The sequence below is a fragment of the Castor canadensis genome, chromosome 19 (assembly GCF_047511655.1).
Source record: "Castor canadensis chromosome 19, mCasCan1.hap1v2, whole genome shotgun sequence".
NCBI lineage: Eukaryota > Metazoa > Chordata > Mammalia > Rodentia > Castoridae > Castor > Castor canadensis.
In genome coordinates this window covers 27,382,674-27,404,912 of record NC_133404.1, presented here as the reverse complement: position 1 = coordinate 27,404,912, position 22,239 = coordinate 27,382,674, and the positions used below count along the sequence as shown (strand labels likewise).

The following is a 22,239-nucleotide window of genomic DNA, read 5'->3' as shown; positions in this document are numbered from 1 at the left end:
ACTTACAGTCCAGAGTCATATTTGTTCTGGATAATTTGCATAATGCTTCATAGCTTACAGTTTCATCTTGCAAAATGAGACCAAGGCACAACTGTTAGATGGATGGATCCATCTTACAGATGAAGAACCTGGGTTTACAGGCTTCATCCTGAGGTCTATAGGCCTAGTAGTTTCCTAGACCAGAAGCAGAATTCAGGGTCCCTTGCCTCAAGGCCAGACTGCCCTAGTCCAGGGCCTCAACACTGAGGGTGAAGACCCCAGAGCTCACTATCACGCTAATTTCTTTCTTAGGAAGGCTCCTCTGAGCAGAAAGGAGCTGTGCTTTGGTTTCTCTCCACGGTTACTGTGGCATTTCTGGGTGCTTCTGGGTGTTAGTTCACTTGGGGGTGAAAATCTTGGTGTAGGAAGCTTCTCACAGCAGCAAGATGGTTTCAAGATTTACTTGGCATTCTTATTAGTCCTAAATGACGACTCTTTTCTAGCCCATGAGCTGTCACCAGAAACATAATCCTATCCAAAAGTGACTGCCTTGTGACACAAGGGATTCTAAGAATATATGGTAAGAAGAGAGTGCTGTCTACCTTCACTCTAAAATCCCTGTTCCGTAACACTTGAAGAAAAATAATCTTTGTACATTTATACTATTGATCAATCAGGAAATAAATGTTTTCAAAAGGGTCTTCTTTATTAACCAAAAATCCAAATATAAACCCAAAAGCCTAACATTTATTAAGGTGACTAATGTAATTTATATTCTTAAACTGGTTTATTACAATTAACAGAAAAACACATGAAATGTTCATTAAAAAAGAAATAAAATTTCCTAAATTTTTGTCTTTAAAATAGTGCATTTAGAAATTATAGTTTGAAATGGTCATGATTTTAAACTATGTGTTTTTATTTATTTATTTATTTAGGTACTGGGGTTTGAACTCAGGGCCTACACCTTGAGCCATACCATCAGCCCTGTTTTTGTGTTGGGTTTTGAGATAGGGTGCCTGAGCTGGCTTGGAACCACAATCTTCCTGATACCTACTTCTTGAGTAGCTAGGATTATAGACGTGAGCCATTGGCACCCGGTTTAAATTATGTATTTTAAATATGCAGATAATTATACTTCAGTTATATCTCAAAGTTAAAAAAACAAAACAAAAACAAAAACCCAGTAGCTGAGGCTACCATGTCACTTACTGTGCTTTGCTTTACCCGCTGGTGAGGAGAGTTGAACAAGAAGGTGCCAAACAGTGAGATCCGGGTACTGTCGTATAGCACTGCTAAGTAGATCTCAGAGAACTCGAAGGCAGCTGGGTATTGCTCTAACAGTTGCCACGTGGCATCCAGAAATAGCAAAAATAAGGGAGACTGGCAAACACAGACAGTAGAATTATTTAGTGCTATTTCCCAGTTGTCCACATTTATTTCCAAGTTTATTGCTGATGTTAAGGGAGAGGTTAATAAGAAAACATCTAAGGTTAAAACACTTAGCTCCTAAGTTGAGCTACATCTATGTGAAGAGATTAAACTAATCTACATCAAACCTAAAAAGAATGTTCAGTCACGATAAACATTCAACTTTTATTTGCCTAACAAGTGTAAGTTCAAATGACAGAGCAAACAGATGAGTGCACTGTCACTATATAAATGGGGAAGCGCTAATACGTGTTTCAGTATGTCCTGGAAACAGTTCTTTAAAACATAAAATAAAACAAAATACTCATCCAAACTGTAAGTTTTGGTTGGTCCTGTAGGCTCAGCATCCAGAAAACTCCCCCAAGTTTTAGTAAACAGGGCAGCCTCTAGGATCCATGGATCTATCCCCTGGGCAGCAGCTGCTGACAGCTCTTTTACACATATTATCACAAACCAAATACCCCTGGAAGAACCATCCTAGCTGCCTGCTCTAGATTTGGCTGGGCCTTTCCTAACCTAGCTAGGGACCCAAGGCAGCCACAAGCCCCACAGCTGATACTAAGATGGCCCTCTCAAAATCTTTCTTAACCCATGTGCCCCATTTTAAGGAAAGATAATATTCCAAAAGTGACTTTCACCGGCAGTTATGATAATCTTCTCTTAAGAATGTATATTAATTGTACAAACTAGTAGGTTTCATTATGAGATTTTCATACATGGATATAAGGTACTTTCATCATATTTATTCCCCATGGCCTACATTTATCCTCCTCCCTCACCCTACTGGTCCCCTTCCTATTTCCTAATAGTCCCCTTTCTACTTTCATGTCTAAATTCCACATGAGAGAAAATATGCAATATGTGGTTTATTTTGCTTAACACAGTAATCTCCAGCTTCATTCATTTTCCTTTCAATGTCTAAATAATACTCTATTGTGTGTATATATCATAAATAGTACTGCTATAAACATGTGTGTGCAGGTATTCTTTGGGTCTATACCCAAGAATGGGTATAGACCTGGATCATATGGGAATTCTTAGTTTTCTGAGGAACCTCCACACAGATTTCCATAGTGGCTCCAATAATTTCTATTCTCACCAACAGTGTATAAGGGCTCCTTTTCCCTCACATCATCACTAGCATTTGTTGTTCTTTTCTTGATGACAGCCATTCTGTGGGGCAAGATGGAATCTGAAAGTAATTTTGAATTTGCATTTCCATGATTGTTAAAAATATTGGACATTTTTTGATATATTTATTGGCCATTTATATTTCTTCATTTGAAAATTGTTCATTTATTCACATATTCAATGGATTATTTGTTCTTTTGGTGTTTAATTTTTTAGTTCTTTATATATTCTGCTTATTAATCCCTTTTGTCAAATGATTAGTAAGAAGAGCTTTTGCCTCTCTGTAGGTGGTCATTCCCTCTCTGTAGTAATTGTTTTCTTTGATGTACAGAATCATTTTAGTTTGATGCAATGTCATTTGACAATTCTTATTATTTCCAGAGGTACTGGAAACGTATTCTGAGAGTCATTACCTATGCCTACATTTTGAAGTGTTTCCCTATGTTTTACTCTAGTCGTTTCAAAGTTTCATGTCTTACATTACAGTCTTTCATCCATTTTGTATTGATTTTAGTAAAAGATGAGAAGTAGGGATCATCTTTCAGTATTCTACATGTGGATATCCAGTTTTCTGAGCAGTATTTAATAATATCTTTTTTTTTTCCCCAATGTATACTTTGGCACCTTTGTTGATAATTGGATGCTGTAGCTGTAGGGCTCATTTCTGTGTCCTCTGTTCTATTCTATCGGTTTGTGTGTCTGTGTCTGTGTCAGTACCATGCTGTTTTGTCAGTATTTCTCTATAGTATTGGAGGTCAAGTACTGTCATAACTCCAGCATTGAGTTTTGTCCTTGTTTTGGCCTTTTAGGGTATTCTGTGCCAAAGCATATTAATTTTAGGATTATTTTTTTCTACTTCCATAAAGATCTCATTGGAATTTTGATGGAGATTGCACTGAATTTGTAGATGGCTTGTGGTAATATGGTCATTGTCACAACATTAATTCTGCTTATCCATGATGAACAGGATTTCTTCCTACCTTTCAGTGTCTTCTCAATTTCTTTCTTCAATGTTTTATCATTTTAATTGTAAGTCTTTCAAACTCCTTATTTAGGCTCATTCCTAGGGTTTTATTTTTGTTGAATGTTTTTTGAGACTATTGTGAATGGGATGGTTTTACTGGTTTCTTTCTCATGGAATCTGTTGGTGTATTAATATTTCAAGCGCTATGTTGAGTAACCCTGGTGACCATGGACACATTTGTCTTGCTGCTGATTTTAGAGGAAATGCTTTCTATTCTTGCCCGTTGGTGTGAACCTGGGGCCAAGTCACTGCCTGCAAGTTTTAACCTTCTGTTTTTAGTTGATGTTATGTGCCAAGATTTGGGCAGGACTAGGTTGTGACAGGGTTGAGGTAAAGTTTTTTACAACTAGGCCATGATGCAGCAACTAAATACCTACCCAATGTGTTCAAGTCACCAGGCCACTCAGAGTGAAGGAAACTAACTGCAGCAGCAACCAAAACCTAGTCAAACCAACTTGAAAGTAGCTACTCTTCAGTTAATTCCACCTCTATTCCTTTGAGATGTAGTGATATGTGGGTGCCACTAGTCCACTGCCCTTGCCTCTATGGTAATCTTTTATTAAGTACATCAATTTGGATTCTAATGCATTAGTTAGCCTTTGATTAAGGAAGCTACAATGTATAAATGAAGTATTAAAAAAGCCTCCTCTGACTGGAGGCATGGCTGAACTGGTAGAACATCTGCCTTGTAAACATGAGGCCAAGTCCCAAGTGCAAATCCCAATACCACCCAAGAACCTGAAAACAACAAAATAAAAAGCCTCCTCATCTATTTTCATGATGAAATAAAATTTTATCTTATTCACACATGAAAACTATTAATAAGGCATTAAAACCGGTTACCTCTTTCTCTGATCTCTTTAAGTGATTACATCGATCTAGGAACTGGTATCCTGCCATAACCCATTCTTTCTGCACCAGACTCTGAAATCCAGTGATTGTCCTGAAATACGGATCCATCATCACTTGAACAAGAGAAGCCACAAGACAGCTCAAATCTCTTCCCTCCTCCTCTGTCAACAAAATGGAAAGAAAATGATTATGACAAAGAGAACTGCTGAAGGGAAGGAGCGGTATGCTAGGTAATATAGTATTCTGAGCCGAAGCTGACCAGTATAGTCCATGTAAGGAAATTTTATTGGATTCCAGGAACAATAAAATGTTAGATAAACTAATTCACTTTTAGATAAACTAAATTAGTGTTTAGTGGGAGAAGGTCTTTTATATATGAATATTGCTAGATAACAGCAGCTTAAACTTCTTACATTTCAATCGTTTGTGGTAGAAAATCTCTCTGTAATCCAGTCTACTACTGTTTTTGTCAAGGATACTAAGTATAATGCAATCTGCTTACTGACAATTCCACGTGACAATGACTCAAGAAGTGAATGAGGGGAATGAGACTGTCTACTATCAGCTGAAAAGGTGGCAAATATTTCCTTCCTGTTTTTGAAACTGCCGTCCTTTTCAGTGAGGCCAGAATTAACCTTGATATTGAAGCCAGTCAAAGAAATGAGAAAACTATTGAATGAAAGTCTTTATGATTATAGATATAAAAACCCTTAACAAAATATGAATAAAACAAATTATTCTGAGAATCTAAGAATTTACCCCAGTTATAGACAGTTGGTTTAACATCTGACAATCAAAGCAACAAATATTAATAAAATAAGGGACAACATCTGATCATCTTATCAGAGACAGAAAAAGCATCTGACTACAATTCTGCATTCACTCCTGATAAAAATTCTCAGTACTTCAATAGAAGTACTGAGAAGAAGGGAACTTTTCAAGGTTGGAGATGTCCTCAAGTGGCTGAGCACCTGTCTAGCAAATGAAGGCCCTGAGCTCAGACCACAGTACTGAGAGACAGAGACAGAGAGAAAGAGAGAGAGAGAGAGAGAGAGAGAGCGCACGCTCTACTTCAACCTGATCAGAGACATCTACAAAAACACCATTCTTAATGGTAAAAGACTGGATGCTTTTCCCTAAGACTAGGAATAAAACAAGGATGTCTGTTCTGTTCTCAGTACTTCTATACTACACTATATTGGAGGCTTCAGTCAGGGCAATTAGAAAAGACAAAAGAATAAAAGACAACAGAACTATCATTGCCTACAATATAATCCAGTATGCAAAAAATTCTACTGAATCCACAAAATAACTACTACAAGTAATAAATGAGTTCAGTAAGATCACAAGAATTCTACAAATAACAATCTATACAATAAACCTGGAAATGACTTTTAGAAAACATCTGTAATCACAGTAACATAAAAAATACTGAAGAGATTTAATTAAAAAAACATGACTTATATAGGATTTATTTCATGGATTGGTAGATACAATATAAATGGCATTCTCCCCAAATCGTCTATCAGTTCAACACATTTCTATCAACACTCCAATAGGCTTTTTTTATCCTTGAGTCCAAAAGTTATACAGAAATACAGAATAGCCCAAAGAATTTAAAAAGCAAAGCTGGAATAGTTGCATGTCTCAATTTCAGAACTTAACACAGCTACAGTACTGGAAATAGCATGTGGTACTGGCAGAAGAACTGACAAAAAGATCAATGGAATACAATAGTGCCCAAAAATAAACCTTGACCATTTATAGTCAATGATTTTTGATAAAAAGTACCAAGACAAATTACTACAGGACAGTCTTTTTTCTTTCACTCTCATTTTCTCTTTCCCTCCCTTCCTCCCTCTTTCTGTTTTTTTAACAAATGGCACTGGAACAATTTAATATCCACAGGATAAATTTGGACTCTTAGTTCACAATATACACAATTCATTCAAAATAGATCAGAGACCTAAGGTAAGAGCTAAAACTGTAAAAATTCTCTGGAACAAAGCACAATAAAGAAGTCTCTAAGACTTTGAGGTAGGTAAACAGTTCTTAGAAATGGCAGCAAAAATGATCCATAAGCATGTGAATGGAAAAACTGTATTTCATCAAAATTTAAAAATAATGCTTCAAAAGAAAATGAATGAAAAGCCACAGACTTATTGTCTGGAAATACTGGCAAACCATATAATGATATATAGAACTTGTACCTATAATACATGAAGAATTCTTAGAACTCAAAAGTAAGACAAAACACACTAGGAAAATGTAAGTGAACACTACCCTTCATCTCAGCTAAAATAATCATAAGACACACACAGTGCTGGTGAGGATAGGGAGAAACACAGAATCCTTATTCACTGCTGAGAGGAGGAAAAACGTGGTCTAACCACTTAGAAAACAGTTTGACAATTTCTTAAAAACTTGGACATAAATACAACTCAGCAATTCCAGGTGTATGTATCTACCCAAGAGAAATAAAACTATGTCCTTTAAAACATGTTTTTGTGAATATTCACAGCAGTATACTTCATAACAGCCAAAAAGTGTTAGCAACCCAAATGTCCATCAATAAGTAAATGGATAAACAAAATGTATTTTCAAATAATGGAATACAATCCATAAATAAGAAGGAATTACTTATACATGCTTACATGAATAAACTTCAAAAGCATATATATTAAGTGAAAAAAGCCACATGCAAAGACCACAGATTGTATGATTCCACTTATATGAAGTATCTAGTAAAAGCAGATCTATAGAGACAGAAAGTAGATTAGTGACTGCCTGAAGCTAGGACACAGAAGTCTTTTGGCGTAATGAAAAATTTCTAAAACTAGACTGTATTTACTAAAAATTACTGTACATTTAAAATGGGCATTTTTATAGTATGTAAATTATACCTCAATAAACTATTTAAAAAACATATTTAAAGGTGTTAGTGAAACAAGCTCAGTACTTCTGCAGTCTTTTATGTTACAATCGAATGGAGAAATCGAGGCTAAGTAGGACTTTCTAGTTTAGAGGGAAAATACCTGAATGCATGCTTTGCAAATATTTGTGGATTAAACACACACTCTGGTAGCCTGTTAAGGATTACTGTATATAACATATTACTATTCTTTCTTTTTCCTCTAAGGTTGTAAAATGTCTTTCTCTTGTTAAAGTAAATTTTACAGTTGGTAAAAATACTTCCAGATGGCCAGGCACTCGTGGCTCATGCCTATAATCCGAGCGACTTCAGGAGGCAGAGATCAGGAGGATCGTGATTTGAAGCAAGCCCAGGCAAATAGTTCTCAAGGCCCTATCGTGAAAACACCCATCACAAAAAAAGGGCTCGTGGATTGGCTCAAGGTGTAGACCCCGAGTTCAAGCTCCAATATCTCATTTAAAAAAAAAAAAACTTCCAGATGCTTAAGTGTCTTGTATCCATACACTATGCATGGTGATCATGTAATAAAAGGTAGTTCATTTTTGAGTGTAAACCCAAAAATTCTATTAGTACTAAAGTTACTTAGTATATAGTTACCTCTTGCTTAACTGAGATTTTTACATTGCAGTTTATTCCTAACAAATACTAGATACAATTCACATTATTTGGCTATTTAGTTCAGTCAATTCTTATCTCAAGCTGTTTCTTTTAGGATCACAATCTAGCATGAGTCAGAAATCATTTAAGCTAAACCAAATCTGTAGGAATTAGAATGATAATAAGATTAGAGATGATGCCCTGACAAAATTAATATTAGGTATTAGTTCAGTAAGGGATGTGACCTACCCTGCCCACAGAAGAATAAGAATTTACCAAAGGGTACAACATCAAACCCCTTCCTGTTCTTCTGTTTGTAGTCTTTGTACTGCTATCTTATCCAATGATGTAAAAAGCGCTAGTGTATTTCACAGTTTGGTAGTAATTAGAAGATAGCTAAGATGGATATAATATACTTGTGTATGGACAATCAGTCACCAAGGCTGGCTGCCATGTGGTCATGGTGTTTTCAGGAATTACTTTAATTACCTTGAAGGACTACAGAGAGATGTTTGCTTTCTAGCATATACACAAGCTCTGCTGAATGTTTAAGGAAGACTCTGAAAACAGAAAGGAGAAAAATACTGTTAAGTATTACATTTGTACCACAAATATATTTTAAAAGTACCTGAAATCAAGCAAAACTCATCTTTCACTGTATTCAATTGTATTCTCAACCTTATGGATTTCTTTGGTATTGATATGGTTCTTCAACAGAGCATATTTTCTGATTTTTATATTGGGGAGATTCAATAACCCTTTATAAAAAGGAAGGGGTTGATTGATGTAGCATTCATGAAATTATAAAACTAAAGAGGTGGAGAAGAAAGTAATGGTTGCCAGAGGCGGCAGTGAGGTCAGGGAGGGATCAGCTATACCAGGGCAGCATGGTGGAGCCTGGTAGAGATGAACAGTTCTGTTTTGACTACAGTAGTGGTCCTGTGGATCTATACATGTGATAAAATTGCACAGAATTACACATGCACATGTGTGCACACATACAGGACAGCATGCAGACTGTACCAATGTTAATTCCCTGGGTTTGACGCTCTACTCTAGTTATATAAGAGAACCACTGGGGGATGCTGGGTAAGCAGTACATGGCTCTCTGTACTATTTTGCACTTCTTGTGAGCTTATAATTATTTCAAAATAAAAAGTTAAAGAATAAAAGGGAAAGATGATGACAAACCTGACATATTCTAACCACCGAGTACTTTCCAGTGAAGATAACCATTTCTCCTCAGTTTCTTCAAAAGGCTCTGTAATACATATGACAATTTATATATATACACACACACACACTCACATGTGTATATATGCACACAAAGACATCTTTATGCTTGTATCAGTGTTAAGACATACAGCACAGTGTCTAATATTTAAGAGTTGGTTTTAAGGTAGTGTCATTCATTTTCACTTTAGTAAATACAGAATAAATAGCTAAGAAGACATGTTGTTCTTCCCATGTAGTGCAGACTGGCCTTGAACTTGCTATGTAGCAGGCTGGCCTCAAACTCACAAGCAATCCTCCTGCTTCACCCGCCCAAATGCTGGGATTACACATGCATGCCACCATGTCAGACTACATGTTACAACTCTGTAACAGAGCAAAACAAAGCCCTCCCCTGGGTCCCTATTTTCTGCTCTCTGGCTCTGTAAGAAAGCCAGACTAACTGCTTCCTGAGAGCTTTCCAGCCAATCTATATCTTAACTCTGGCCTGCTGGACCTATGCAAACAGCTGCTCAGGCCCACTTCTCAGCTTTCTTGCTGTAAAGCCCTGCTCCTTCCTGCTCTTCCCTTGCTGCCAGTGCTGCCTCTGGGCACAGGGCTAATCAGTGTAGGAATGAGAGAGCACACCTTTACTGCCCTGCCCATGGTGTAGATAATCACCAAGACACTGTTTTTTTAAATACCCTGCCTCACTCTTGCAAAGCACTCTTTCCAGGTCAGTGCCCATTCACTGTTCAAGACCTGTCAAACGTCAGCCTTTCCAATGCCCAGGTGACACACTAGGACCCACTTTACGCCAAAGAAGCTTTCATGTGACACCTTTCCCAGGGCAGTGTAAATACCTAAGAGTTTGCTCAGATATTAGAACACTGAGGTCATCCATTCAACATGGCTCTGTTTGAGACACACGCTGGGTCACTGATCTCAAAATATAACTGTATGTGTTAAAATCAATGTGTTTGTCTACTTAGCAAATGCCTTAATAAAGGTGTTCTTCTATAATTTTCATGATTTGAAGGGGATTTAGCAGGCTCAATTTTTCTCTCCAAAACAAAAAGTAGTTGAAACTTCATTTTCTAGAGGTTGACACTCTCATACAGTTGAACAAATATTTTAAGGAGCACTCCTTAAATGTATCTACTTCTGTATTTTGAAAGGGCATCACTTTTCCTGATTGTTCAAATACAATTCTTTACCACCCACTCATTACAAACATGTACAAAATAAAAATGTGATTACCATTAACACAGAGTTGCTTAAGTTTTACAAATGCCGCCTGTATTTCTTGAATATTGGGCAAGGTCTTATCCAAACCTGATTTGTAAACATCACTTCTCTGTGGATGACTTTTAGTTATTGCATTACAAATCCTAATAAAGACAAAATCCTTTAGTTACTATTCATTCATTTCTTCAACATACATTTGTTCAACACTTACAATAAGCCAAAGCACTATTCTAAAAGCCAGAGACAGAGAAATGAACAAGATAGGCTAATGCTCTGTCTTTATGGAGGTTATATTCTGGGTGGTAGTGGTGAGGTAAATAACAAGACAATAACAAGCTACTTTAGGTTGCATGGTCAGAAAGGGTTTCTCTGTAAAGATGATATTGAAGCTGAAACTCAAATGATGATGACTGACACAAAAATCTGGGGAAACTGTTCTAGGCAGACAACTTGTACAAAAGGCCCTGGTGGAAAACAAAGATGGCTATCACAGAAGCCTAGAGAAGGCCTATGTATTAGATGACAAAGTCAAGGGGAAAAGGTGTGGAGATATGACTAAACAACAACAACAACAAGAATCTATGAAGAATAGGACTGCTAAAATATACAAAGCATAGATCTGGGATTGAGCTTGCAGGAGGAGTGCTTGCCTATCATGTGTAAGGCCCTGGGTTTGATATTCAGCACCACACCACACATGCACACACCACATATACACACACAGAAACAAGCAAACAAGGTAGTGTCACAATTGTCCTTTTAATGGCAAAATTCCTAACTGAGCACTTAATTGGCACACATTAGTAAAAACAAAGCTTGGAATATGACAGAATAGAAAGTTAATCCTAGTGTGATTAGGATGAAATAAAATCCACTCAATGTAATTATAATAAAATTAAAATATGATTTTGTGGAAATGAAGGGTTCATTTGAAGATCACCTGACAGTTAACTTGTTTCAGCAAATACAACTTTCTTAGTTCTAGCTGTTCCAATAATAGACTATGATATTTCTGAGGATCTCTGGGCCTAATTTATTCAACTTATTCAACAAGTATTTTATGGTACTTCCTAGCTAAGTATATAATGGTTACAAAACAGAACTCATGGGGTCTACAATATATTGAGAAAGGCAGTAATTGAACTGCAAGACACAGAAAGATCAAACAAAAACAAACACAGTGAAGAAAAACCAGAGAGCTCTAGAGAATGTTTAACTGAGTCCAGATCTCATTTAAGAGGTGGGAGAAGGAGGTGATTCTGAACTGACAGATAATGAATGAATAAATGCCAAGGGGGTGGGTGGAGGTTGCTCATGGAGGAGCGTGAAGAAGGCAGCCCAGGAGGAAGGAGCAATAGAAAATGTCAAGAAAGCAAAAAGACCAGGAAACATCCAGGTGGCTATAGCCCTAAAGATGGAAAACAGATGGAGAAATGACACACAGATGGGGTGAAGCAGGAGTGCTTTTTCTAAAAAATGAAGTGGTAACTTCTGATGACGAACTGCAGATGAAGAAGGGAAGAAGAAAGCCTCAGACTGGGGGAGGCATGGTAGTCATAACCCTGAGTCTAGTTTTGGGTATAATGAGTTTACAGGAACCTGGAGACCCCACATGGAAAATGTCAAATTAGATTAGAGGCATCAACGTACTGATCACTAAAGCACATCCCTGAATGAACTTCTTCAAGAAGGGAGTACAGAACAGAATGGAGGAAGAGGTCTTAGATTCCATGTGATGTTCAAAGAGGATGAGTGTGTGGAGGACACAATGCCAACAAGGAAAAGGGGCAACAGGATAGTGGAGAGGAGCAGCAGCTGAGAATTCAGAGGGCACTGAGTGAGAGTGACCAACAGTGAGCCTGGTACTATGAGGACAAGTGAGAAAGGCTCCGACTTCAGTGATATGGAGATTACTAGTTACTTTAGCAGATGCTGCCAAACTTGTTTGCGGTGGTATGTTAAACCAATATTCAGATGCTGCCAAACTTGTTTGTGGTGGTATGTTAAACCAATATCCTCGTAATTGTGACTGCATAGCCCTAAATAAGACACAGTTGAGCTACAAGGGAAGTTTAATTTATCCTCAAGTGTCTCAGCTAGAAATCACTCCACTTTTAAAGTACATTAAAGGCAATGTTATTGCAAGATGTCAGAAATGTACAGTCCACAAATGTTTTGTCAACCAAAGATAATTTTAGTAGATTCATGTTATTTTCAAAATGGCGTATCTTGTATAGGATATATGGCACTAACTAAGATCAGGCCAACAATTTACAACTAGTAGGGAACTTACTGAACTTAATTATGACAGATAACACAACTGACAAATAGCATTTCTCATTTACCTCTGGTCGATTTTCCTCTGCTGCAGAGGGTCTTTGATGAGGGCCATTCGCACAAGAGCACTGCCATTCGAGTGGCACCAGCACCAGAGCTAGGAGACAGACAGAATCCTTACTTAACTGGATAGAAAGGGTGGGTAAGCATTAAAAAGCATCCAAAAGAAATCACATACGGGCATTCTCCTTCCAACAAAAGAATGGGAGAAGATCTTCAGATCTTGGTCTGCTAAAGAACTTGGCACTACAAAGTATTCCGGAAGGCTGGAAGGGAGAAACAGAGATCACACATTAGAGTCCTGTGCTCAAGGCAGGAGCAGAGTGCTCTGTAGACCCATCAATAACTAACACATTTATCCCCATTTAATGTATACCTCATTTAGTAGCCATACCAGAGAGCACCATGGCAGGCACTGATAATCTTAGATACCTCAGTCAACAACATGTGTGATGGGACTGTTTCCCACAAAATTACAATTTGTAATTTTTAGCATGAGAAAAATACAAAAAATATTTAAAATATATTCCAGATTATAACTATTAATCAAACATGTACATGCTCTCTGAAAAACATATCCACTTTTGTTCACTTGACAGGTTGTAAATGAGATTCCAGCAAAACAAAGCAAAACAAACCCCCATAATACTAAGAAGCTTCAGCTCCCTCTTTTTTTTTTTTGGCAGTGGGAAGGGGGCAGTACTGGGGTTTAAGCTCAGAGCCTAAAGCTTGCTAAGCAGGTGCCATAACACTTGAACCATTCCCCCCAGCCCTGTTTGCTTTAGTTATTTTTGGGATAGGGTCTCACATTTTTGCCTGAGCCAGCTTGGACCACAACCTTCCTTATTTATGCCTTGCACCTAGCTGTGATGACAGGCATGTTTCTACTGCACTCAGCTTTACTGATTGCAATGGAGTCTTACTAACTTTTTGCCCAGGCTGGCCTGGTAATCATTCCCATTTCTGGCTCCTGAGTAGCTGGTATTACAGGTGTGAACCACTACACCTGGCTTAGCTACTTTCTTCTTCTACCTTCCTCATCCCTTCGAGGCACAGTTAGACTCTAGACACTGATCAAACAACACTTATTGGTGGGTAGGCCCACTGTCTCTTAAGATATCCTCCCTCCTTCTCTCTTCTTTCCTCCACACGGCCCAATGTATGGACAGAGTTAGGCCTAGCCAGGTCCTGTCATGTGCTTCTTAGCATGTCCACAGGAGCATGCTGGCTGCACAGGCCAAATACAACAGGAAGCAGAAGACACACAATCCAAGACACCTTCCCCAGACCTGTACACTAAGAAGTTCCCCAGTGCTGGATCAAGTAGTAGTAACAGGGTAGCACCTTCTTCCCCACCTAAAAAGCTGATTATCTGCATGAACCAATAATGACCTAAATGATCTTTAAAAGCATTCCAAAAATTTCACCAGTACTAAATGATATTGAATAAACAAAACTTCCTGGTCACTTTTGAAGAATTCTAGGGAATCAGCTCACTAGTCTATAAACTGGTAAGTGAAGCAAAGATAGTAAAGATTTACATTGCTTTTCTTGTAGGAACTATATTTTAGGGTACTAAAGAGCTAGTGAGACATAGAAAGCAGAAAGATGATAGAATTAGAGTATGACTGAGAGCAATCCTTAATAAAATAACAGATCTGGGCAACCATCCTCACTACCAGTAAAAATTATTTTTGGCAGCTAAACCCATGATATATAAGAGGAACACTGGGGATAGGCACAGTGGCTCACACCTTAATCCCAGCTACTCGGGAGGTAGAGATGGGGAAGACTAGGGTTCAGGTCAGCCTGGGCATAAAAATGAGACCCCATCTGAAAAACAACTAAAGCACAAAAAGGTTGGGGGGCATGGCTCAAGTGGTAGAACACCTGTGTAGCAAGTACAAGGCCCTGAGTTCAAATCCCAGTACTGCCAAAACAAAAAACAAGGGGGTGGGACTTTCTACTAGATGGATCAGGCTTATAGTCCTTAATAAGCATAACACGAGAGAGAGTGACACGGAGACAAAGTGAACCAATGAGAGAGAGAGAGAGAGAGAGAGAGAGAGAGAGAGAGAGAGAGAACCACTGCCCCCCCACCCCCCCTGCCACACACACATAGCCAGCAGAAGACTGGATGTGATATACTGACATACCAGAAGGGAAAGAGTACCACCTGATGAAATATTCTTGCCAAACACTGAAGTCTTATCTAATTACACCCAGAGAGCTACCTAACATATTTAGGAGTTAAAGGACATGTTAAAAGACTCTGAAGGATAAAACCAGCAATACCTAGAGCTGGAAAATCTGTAGCATGGTAACGTCATTTTGTCTACAAGTATAAAGGAGGTGAGAAGGACTATTGTAGCTTAAAAGGCCTAAGAGGCACATTAAACAAATTCAATGATCTAAACAAACAAACTTTAAAAAATAGTTACAAGATAAAATGTAGTAAGGAATCACTATCAACTTCTTTCCATGCATGTTTATATTGAAGTGATGTTAAAAAGCCCTTATCTTTAAAATGAAATATCCATTAAGTAGCTACTCAGTCCTAGTGACTTGGGAGGAAGAGATCAGTAGGATCATGGTTGGAAGCCAGCCCAGGCAAATAGTTTTCGAGACCCTATATTGAAAATATCACAAAAGAAGGCTGCAGAGTGGCTCAAGTGGTACAGTGCCTGCTTAGCAAGTGTGAAGCCCTGAGTTCAAACCCCAGTACTGCCAAAAACAAAACATTAAAAACAAGTTTTCTATTAGTCATAACTTGAAAATTATCAATGGCAGTATAGTTTGACTATTCTTCACAGAGAAGTCACTTCCAAATACATATACACATCAATGTTAAAGTTGGACTTACCAAGTGGATATCATATAACCCTCATTAATAGAACAAACTCTCCACCCAGAAGCACCTGTCCTCTTGATTTCTCTGTCCCAATCTGAGTAAGTTTCAAACAGTGGAGTTTTCTGGTTGCTGCCACCACCAGCTGTGCTCCTTCCTCCTGAAGGCATTCCATTAATTTTGTTGGCTGTAGGAAATGCAATATTATGAATTTTGTTGTAATTTTTGGCCAGCATTTGCTCTTTCAGGACTCCTGTTACATACATGCTCTGATGTGGAATCTCCTCCTCCTCCATGCTTCATCTTTCAAGTTTCTTCACGAATCACCTTGTCCTTTCTATCTAAAAATAATTCATCTAGTCTTGTTTGTACCTGGCTGGCTCACCACTCCATAAACACCTTTGATTTTCCTGTCCTTCCACCGGCTCTGTATCCTCTGCCTTTGAACATTTTTTTTCTTTTTATTTTTTTAAAAGAAAGTGTCTCGCTATAGAGCCCAGGCTGGCCTGGAACACATGATCCTCCTGCCTCAGCCTCCCAAAACCTATAATTAGACATGCACCATCACACCTAGCTTGATTTTGAAAAGACTTTCATTCAATCACATTGATTCACTCTAGCTAACATGCCACACAGTTTTCTTTGTCCTTTCACTGACCACCTCCCCATATAACAAGGATTGCCCACTGCAATCCTCACCATTAAGTTTCTCCTCATTTTTAAATTGTCCTCTGTCCCTCCCATTTTATGGAAACTATTCCCCATCCTCACTCATTCTCCCTGTCCAAATTGAGGGGTAAATCTAAGTCATTTACCTATTTTCCTCACGTTTTGCTTTGAAAAATGAATGCATCCATCATTCATTCCTGTTCTCAAACCCTCAAAATACCTGTTCACTTTTCCAACACCAACTTCCATCTATCTGCTCACTAGAAGGCTCTTGGTTTCCTTATCTACTCACTTTGCCTTTGAAAAGCTCAAAAGCTTGCTTACAGTCCACAAGAGGCTAAAGTGCTGGCCCTATATGGCAATTCTGGCAGGATGGGACCAGACCCATTTCCCAAGAAATTCCTTGGAATTTCTTACCGGGGAGCCCTAAGAGCACTACTGCCTTCTGGAAGCACACCCACAGACTGGAAGAGCCTGCAACATGGCCAGAGAGAGAGAAATGTCCCAACATTCAGCCAGACTTGCCATGGGTGACAGATGTGTGACACAGTGGCTCCTGGGCCAGTATCGTCCTGCCACAGGGTACACCTAGGGAGTCTCCAGGCTGACATCCAACAGAATGGTGTGCTGCACTGGAACCCTCCAGCAGCTTTTCACAAGACACACTGCCGTCTTGGCCCAATCTTTCAGTCATGCTCATTTTCCAATGGAATCAAACAAACCTAAGTGGTTTCCCTTGACCTTAAAGATCCCTCACATAACTGTTTATTTACCACTATTCCCAATTTCCATTCTTCTTTGCAGCCACACAAATGCTTAACTGTTTCATGAATGCTGTATCCATTCTCACTTATTATTTATTAACTTCTGGTACAAGACAGGTAATTTCTGAGAAAGCATGATGTGCTAAGGCCTGAAAGCAGAAAGCTGAGAAAGGTTTTATTTCTTATTTATTTTTTGGCAGCACTGGAATTTGAACTCAGGACCTCATGCTTGCTAGGTAGGCACTCTTACCACTTAAGCCACTCCACCAGTCCCTTATTTCTTATTTTGAAAGCTCTAACAAGACACCAGGGCATAAGTGCAATAATCAGTGCCCTGAGTGACTGAGTGCAGTGAGGATACAGAAGAGGAAGCCCACAGTCTCACTGAGGAGGAAGGCTGGGCGAGGAAAGGCACTCTGATTTGACCACATCTGAACAGAGTCCTGAGGAAGGGGTCAAAGTTGCCACATGACTGGTGATGAGGAGGAGGGTATATTGGGCACAGAATATTAAAAAAAACATGGGACAATGGTAAAACATACAGGAATTAAATACAGCTAGACAACAGGGATGCAAGAGGTGGTGGGAGAAAGGCTGGAAAATTAAATGAGGCCAATACTCTACATCTGTACTGCCCAAGAATGTAACCACTAGCCAGCCAGTGCCTGTTTACATTTAAACTAAAATTAAAATTAAATAAAACATCAGCCCCTCCCTTGCACTAACCAAATTTCAAGTGCTTAACAGTCAGATGTGTCTACTGGACAGTACAGAGGAGGGGACACTTCCCTTCAGGACAGTGCTACCATAGATCATGAGGGGCCTTATGTATCATTTAGGAATTCTGAATTTAATCCTTTACATACCACTGAATTACCCAGTAAGTCTGATTTTACCAGAACTCATTAAAAGTGAAAATGCTAATAACCCTATATCCCCACATCTCAGCACCTCCTCTGGAGGAACAGCTAGAAAGCGTGCAGGGTGACAGGAATAATGATCTCTAGAGAACACATAGCATTTTCAGGCAGTTCCTAATCTACATACAGTATTCCAAAGCACCCAAACACAGAAAATCTAAGTAATTCATCATATGACTCAATTGAAGGAGGAAAACCCACATGACCAGCTCAGTAAGTATAGAAAAACATATGATAGACTTCAACACCTGTTTATGATTAAAAACAAACAAACAAAAAAGACTTGATAAAGACTTGATAAAGGGTGTTTAGCAAGAACACCCAGGAAACAGCATCATCAAAACCAAGGACAGAAATGATGCCTGTGACCACTGGTGATACTGAGCACTCTACCACAGGTCCTAGAGACCACTGGACAACTACCACAAAATGCAGGATGAACACACTTAAGCCGGGCGCCAGCGGCTCATGCCTGTAATCCTAGCTACTTAAGAGGCTGAGATTGGGACTGCAGTTTGAAGCCAGCCAGGGCAAAATTTGAGAGTATTTTGGAAAGTACCATCTCCAAAATAACCAGAGCAAAATAGACTGGAGGCATGGCTCAAGCAGTACAGCACCTGCTTTCCAAGCATGAAAGGCTGAGTTCAAACTCTAGGCCACCAAAGAAAAAAAACAAAGTAGACATTCAAAATTTTTGAGAAGAGGCATATGAACAGTTTGACAGCCTGCCCCCCACTCAGAGTCTAAAACTGAATACTCTTTAGTGTTCTGACTTGGAGGCCTTAATAAAATAGGCTGAGAATATGTTACTATTTATGAAATTATTTCTCTGGACAAATTTAGTCTCAAGATCCATCTAAAATAGTCAAATTTTTCTAAACACAGAGTGAGAGCATCTATCGGATCCTATATTGTTTGTCATTTTAAGGATTCCTCTTCTTCAAGCCCTGTACCTTTCTCAACAACTGGGTCTAGTTCTTTCACACACACTGTATCTTCCTCAATAAGAGTTCATTAAAAAATGAGAAACAGATACTCAATCTGACTTTAAAGTCAGAAATTCTAATGCTCTCCAGAAAGCCCCAAGGACTGATACCAGCAATATGCTCCACAAGTGCACTAAGCGGAGTCACAGCAACAAACTGGCAAAGTGAGTCATCTCAGAAGATCTACAACCCCTGGTCGCCAACCTGACTGAGGTTTTATGGCAAAGCTTTCCAGTGACTAACTGAAACTAGACACTAAATGCTCCTCACCTTGGCCATCTTTTGTGATGTACTTCAGAAGTCTAACCCTACACTGTAAAGGCTATGTTAGAGATCCCCCTTATTTGACACCATTGACATTTAGAATGGTCTCAAGCAACAGGAAAAATAAGAGTAGTCAACATCTGAAAAGAAAGCCTATCACTATGATGATATGGTACACCAAGACCTACATCACCGAAACTATACATTTTCTCATGTGAAGCTACGTGGCAGTTTCAGACTACACCACAGAATTTTCATGTGGAGTTGTTAACACAGAGCCTGTAGATAACTTCATGAGGTTTTCAATTTTTCAATCCAGAAGCATAACTTCTTTTGGCATTACTTGTCCAATAATCTGATTGAGGAACACAGAGTTTCTTTGTGGTTTCTTTGAAGTTAAGAGAGAAAAACAGAATCATTGTTCTTATTTGTGCTACTTCCTGCTGTCGTGTGTTTGTGTGCAGTGATATTCCGAAGCCTGTGGGTGCTACATCCTTCTTGTTCTTCAGGATATCAAAAAGGTATGTGGATGGCTGCTGAGCCTGTCAGAGGTGGCTTTTACTCATGTGGTGCAGGATGTAAAAGAAAATCCCTAAGGCCAGCTAAGAGATGCTTTTCCTAATAACTGCAAGGGACACTCTCCAACTTTGGATCTTATTTGTGGAAACAGCTTTGTCACCTACCTGCCTGCAAAAAGGACTTCTTTAATCCAGCCAATGAATCAAGGTGCCATCCAGAAGTTCAAGAGTGGATTATTGGGCTCTTTCACTCACAAATTAATGAATTCTGACTGCAGTGTGTGGAAATTTCAGGCTTCTTTTGATCTTAAAGATGCAGTTTATGCTTCTGTAACAGCATGGAAGGATATTAAAGGATGTTACCCTACGAGGAAACTGAACAAAACTTTGGCCAGAGCTACATTTATGAAGTACTTGCTGAAGGAGAGGATGTCAAAAAGATGTAATATAAATAAAAGTGTTCCTGAATATTTTAAGTATTATCAGATTTTATCCACTGGCTATATAAGGAATTAAGAGGAACTGACTGACCGAAAACCAAGTAGTAGAAAAGCAATAGGTCAATAAACTATTTAAAAGTTTTATAAACCAGAGATGCCCATAAAAAATGAAGAAAAATGTGAAAAGTAACTTAAATAGGCATCAGGTTACCAGCTGTACAATGAAGCTGACTGATTTGCTGAGCATAGGCTATTAGGTTTTTGTAGAAGTGAAGGACCTATACACAGGACCAAGCCACTTCTATTAGAAAAAAAGTAGCATGAGCAAATTGATGCAAGAATCAAACACTAACTCCTAACGCTCTTGCACCTCTTGAAACTTTCCCTTCATCCTACTAGGACTCTAGGTTCAGCTCTTACTGAAGATAACCTTGAAGGTCACTGTTTTGCAGGCTGCTGATGATCCAAAGGGGCATTTACCGAATAGAGTGGATTTTTAATGCTTTGTTTTTAGACAATTTAGTTTGTATTAAGAAATCAAACTTTAAAAAGTAATTATGCTGCTCAAGCCTGTCATAATGCACATTTTGGTAAGAAAAACTAAGTTACAAAATTTTTGTTATCCAATTTCTATAGAGAACAAGATAAAAGCTGTTCTGCAGGCATTATTTTCATATATAAGCTCTTTAGTTTTGATTAGTACTTTTTTTTTCTTTTTGCTTGGGTGGGACTGGGATTTGAACTTAGGGCTCCACACTTGCAAAACAGGCGCTCTACACACCTCCAGTCCATTTTGCTCTGATTATTTCGGAGCTAGATTCTCACGAATAATTTGCCCAGGCTGACCTTGATCTGTGATCCTCACAAGTAGTTAGGAATACAGGCATGAACCACCAATTAGTACCTTTTAAAGTAATGAAAGTGTACTTATACCATATGCATCTGTGGATACTGTGACTTGATACTACACTTAAATGTATTTAAAATATAGCGATACTGAGATCTACTTTAATTATATTATCTAAATCACTACCATATGTTTTAAGATAACAAATATAAAACTGCAGTACAATTAATAATTTACAAGCTCTAGACCATGCTTGGGTGAATGGATCTTCCATTATAAAGACACACAGATTTACTTTTCTTCCTTGAACAGTGAGAGGACATGTGTTTCAGGCAGCTTGCTGATGTGCAGTCACTGACCCACCAGGGAACTAATAGGAGACATGGCCTCTTTTACTCTATTGTTTCATGATTCTTTAAGTATGGTTATTAAAAATCACAGTGTATATATACAAAATGTTTAAAACCAAAATGATACCACCAAACCTAGGATTTTACATAGTACTGACATAGACACATGGATGAAGCTATTTTATTGTCACAAAACTGCCTAGAATACACCTGTTCTTTGGACAAATGCTTGCCTTCCTTTCATCAATTTATTTAGAAAGAGGAAGTCAACATTGTGACAATCAAGTCCACTAAACGTTTTAGCCACTTCGACTTCTGAGTGATATCACATCTTGCCAGTTATGCTTTTCAACTATCTTACAGTTGTTTTCTTAAAAAATTACTTTAACTCAAGTTACCAATTAAAAGGTCAGGGAATATATTCACCCTAAAATATGAGCCAGTATTCAGAGGTAAGATATATGACATGACTTTTACAAGTCAGTATTTATGGCTGCTAAAAGGTTTTTCCTGGTTACTTTTCAAGAAATATTTTGACAAATACTGGCTCTTTTAGTATATAGTACTTACTTCTTTAACAGGTAGGAAGCTAATAATTCTACAGTCATTAAAGCTCATGTACTTGGAGGCTTCTGAGAAACAGGAATAAAATTTACACATGTAAAGTTAGTCACAATATTTAATATTTTCATATTTACCTGAATTGTGGTATTTTTTCCCAACATATTCAAATGCAAAGAGTAGCTGGAGGTCTGTTGGCTGGGAATAATGAGCTATTGCAAGGCATACCTAGGAAAAATTCTACATTTAGAATTTGAAATTAACACACTTAGTAAATGAAATGTACAATAAGGCCTTGGTCGCTGGGAGTTTCATTCTTGGGCAGTGAC

General features: G+C 38.3%; 1 protein-coding gene across 4 annotated transcripts in view; it reads right to left on the bottom strand.

Annotated features, from left to right (window-relative positions):
• The window catches only part of Mtmr10 (myotubularin related protein 10), a 47,812-nt gene that overhangs the window by 5,052 nt on the left and 20,521 nt on the right, over positions 1 to 22,239 (bottom strand). For 2 of the 4 annotated variants that reach the window (XM_074062116.1, XM_020159876.2), the window contains 9 exons: positions 22,048 to 22,138; positions 15,607 to 15,778; positions 12,922 to 13,009; positions 12,752 to 12,840; positions 10,419 to 10,549; positions 9,138 to 9,207; positions 8,436 to 8,506; positions 4,409 to 4,578; positions 1,192 to 1,362 (listed from right to left, as the gene is read on the bottom strand). In XM_074062116.1, the coding sequence (XP_073918217.1) occupies positions 1,192 to 1,362; positions 4,409 to 4,578; positions 8,436 to 8,506; positions 9,138 to 9,207; positions 10,419 to 10,549; positions 12,752 to 12,840; positions 12,922 to 13,009; positions 15,607 to 15,778; positions 22,048 to 22,138 (1,053 nt within the window). Of the gene's footprint in view, positions 1 to 1,191; positions 1,363 to 4,408; positions 4,579 to 8,435; positions 8,507 to 9,137; positions 9,208 to 10,418; positions 10,550 to 12,751; positions 12,841 to 12,921; positions 13,010 to 15,606; positions 15,779 to 19,877; positions 20,038 to 22,047; positions 22,139 to 22,239 lie in introns of those variants that run through there. The other 2 variants (XM_074062117.1, XM_074062118.1) reach the window with 2 other exon arrangements.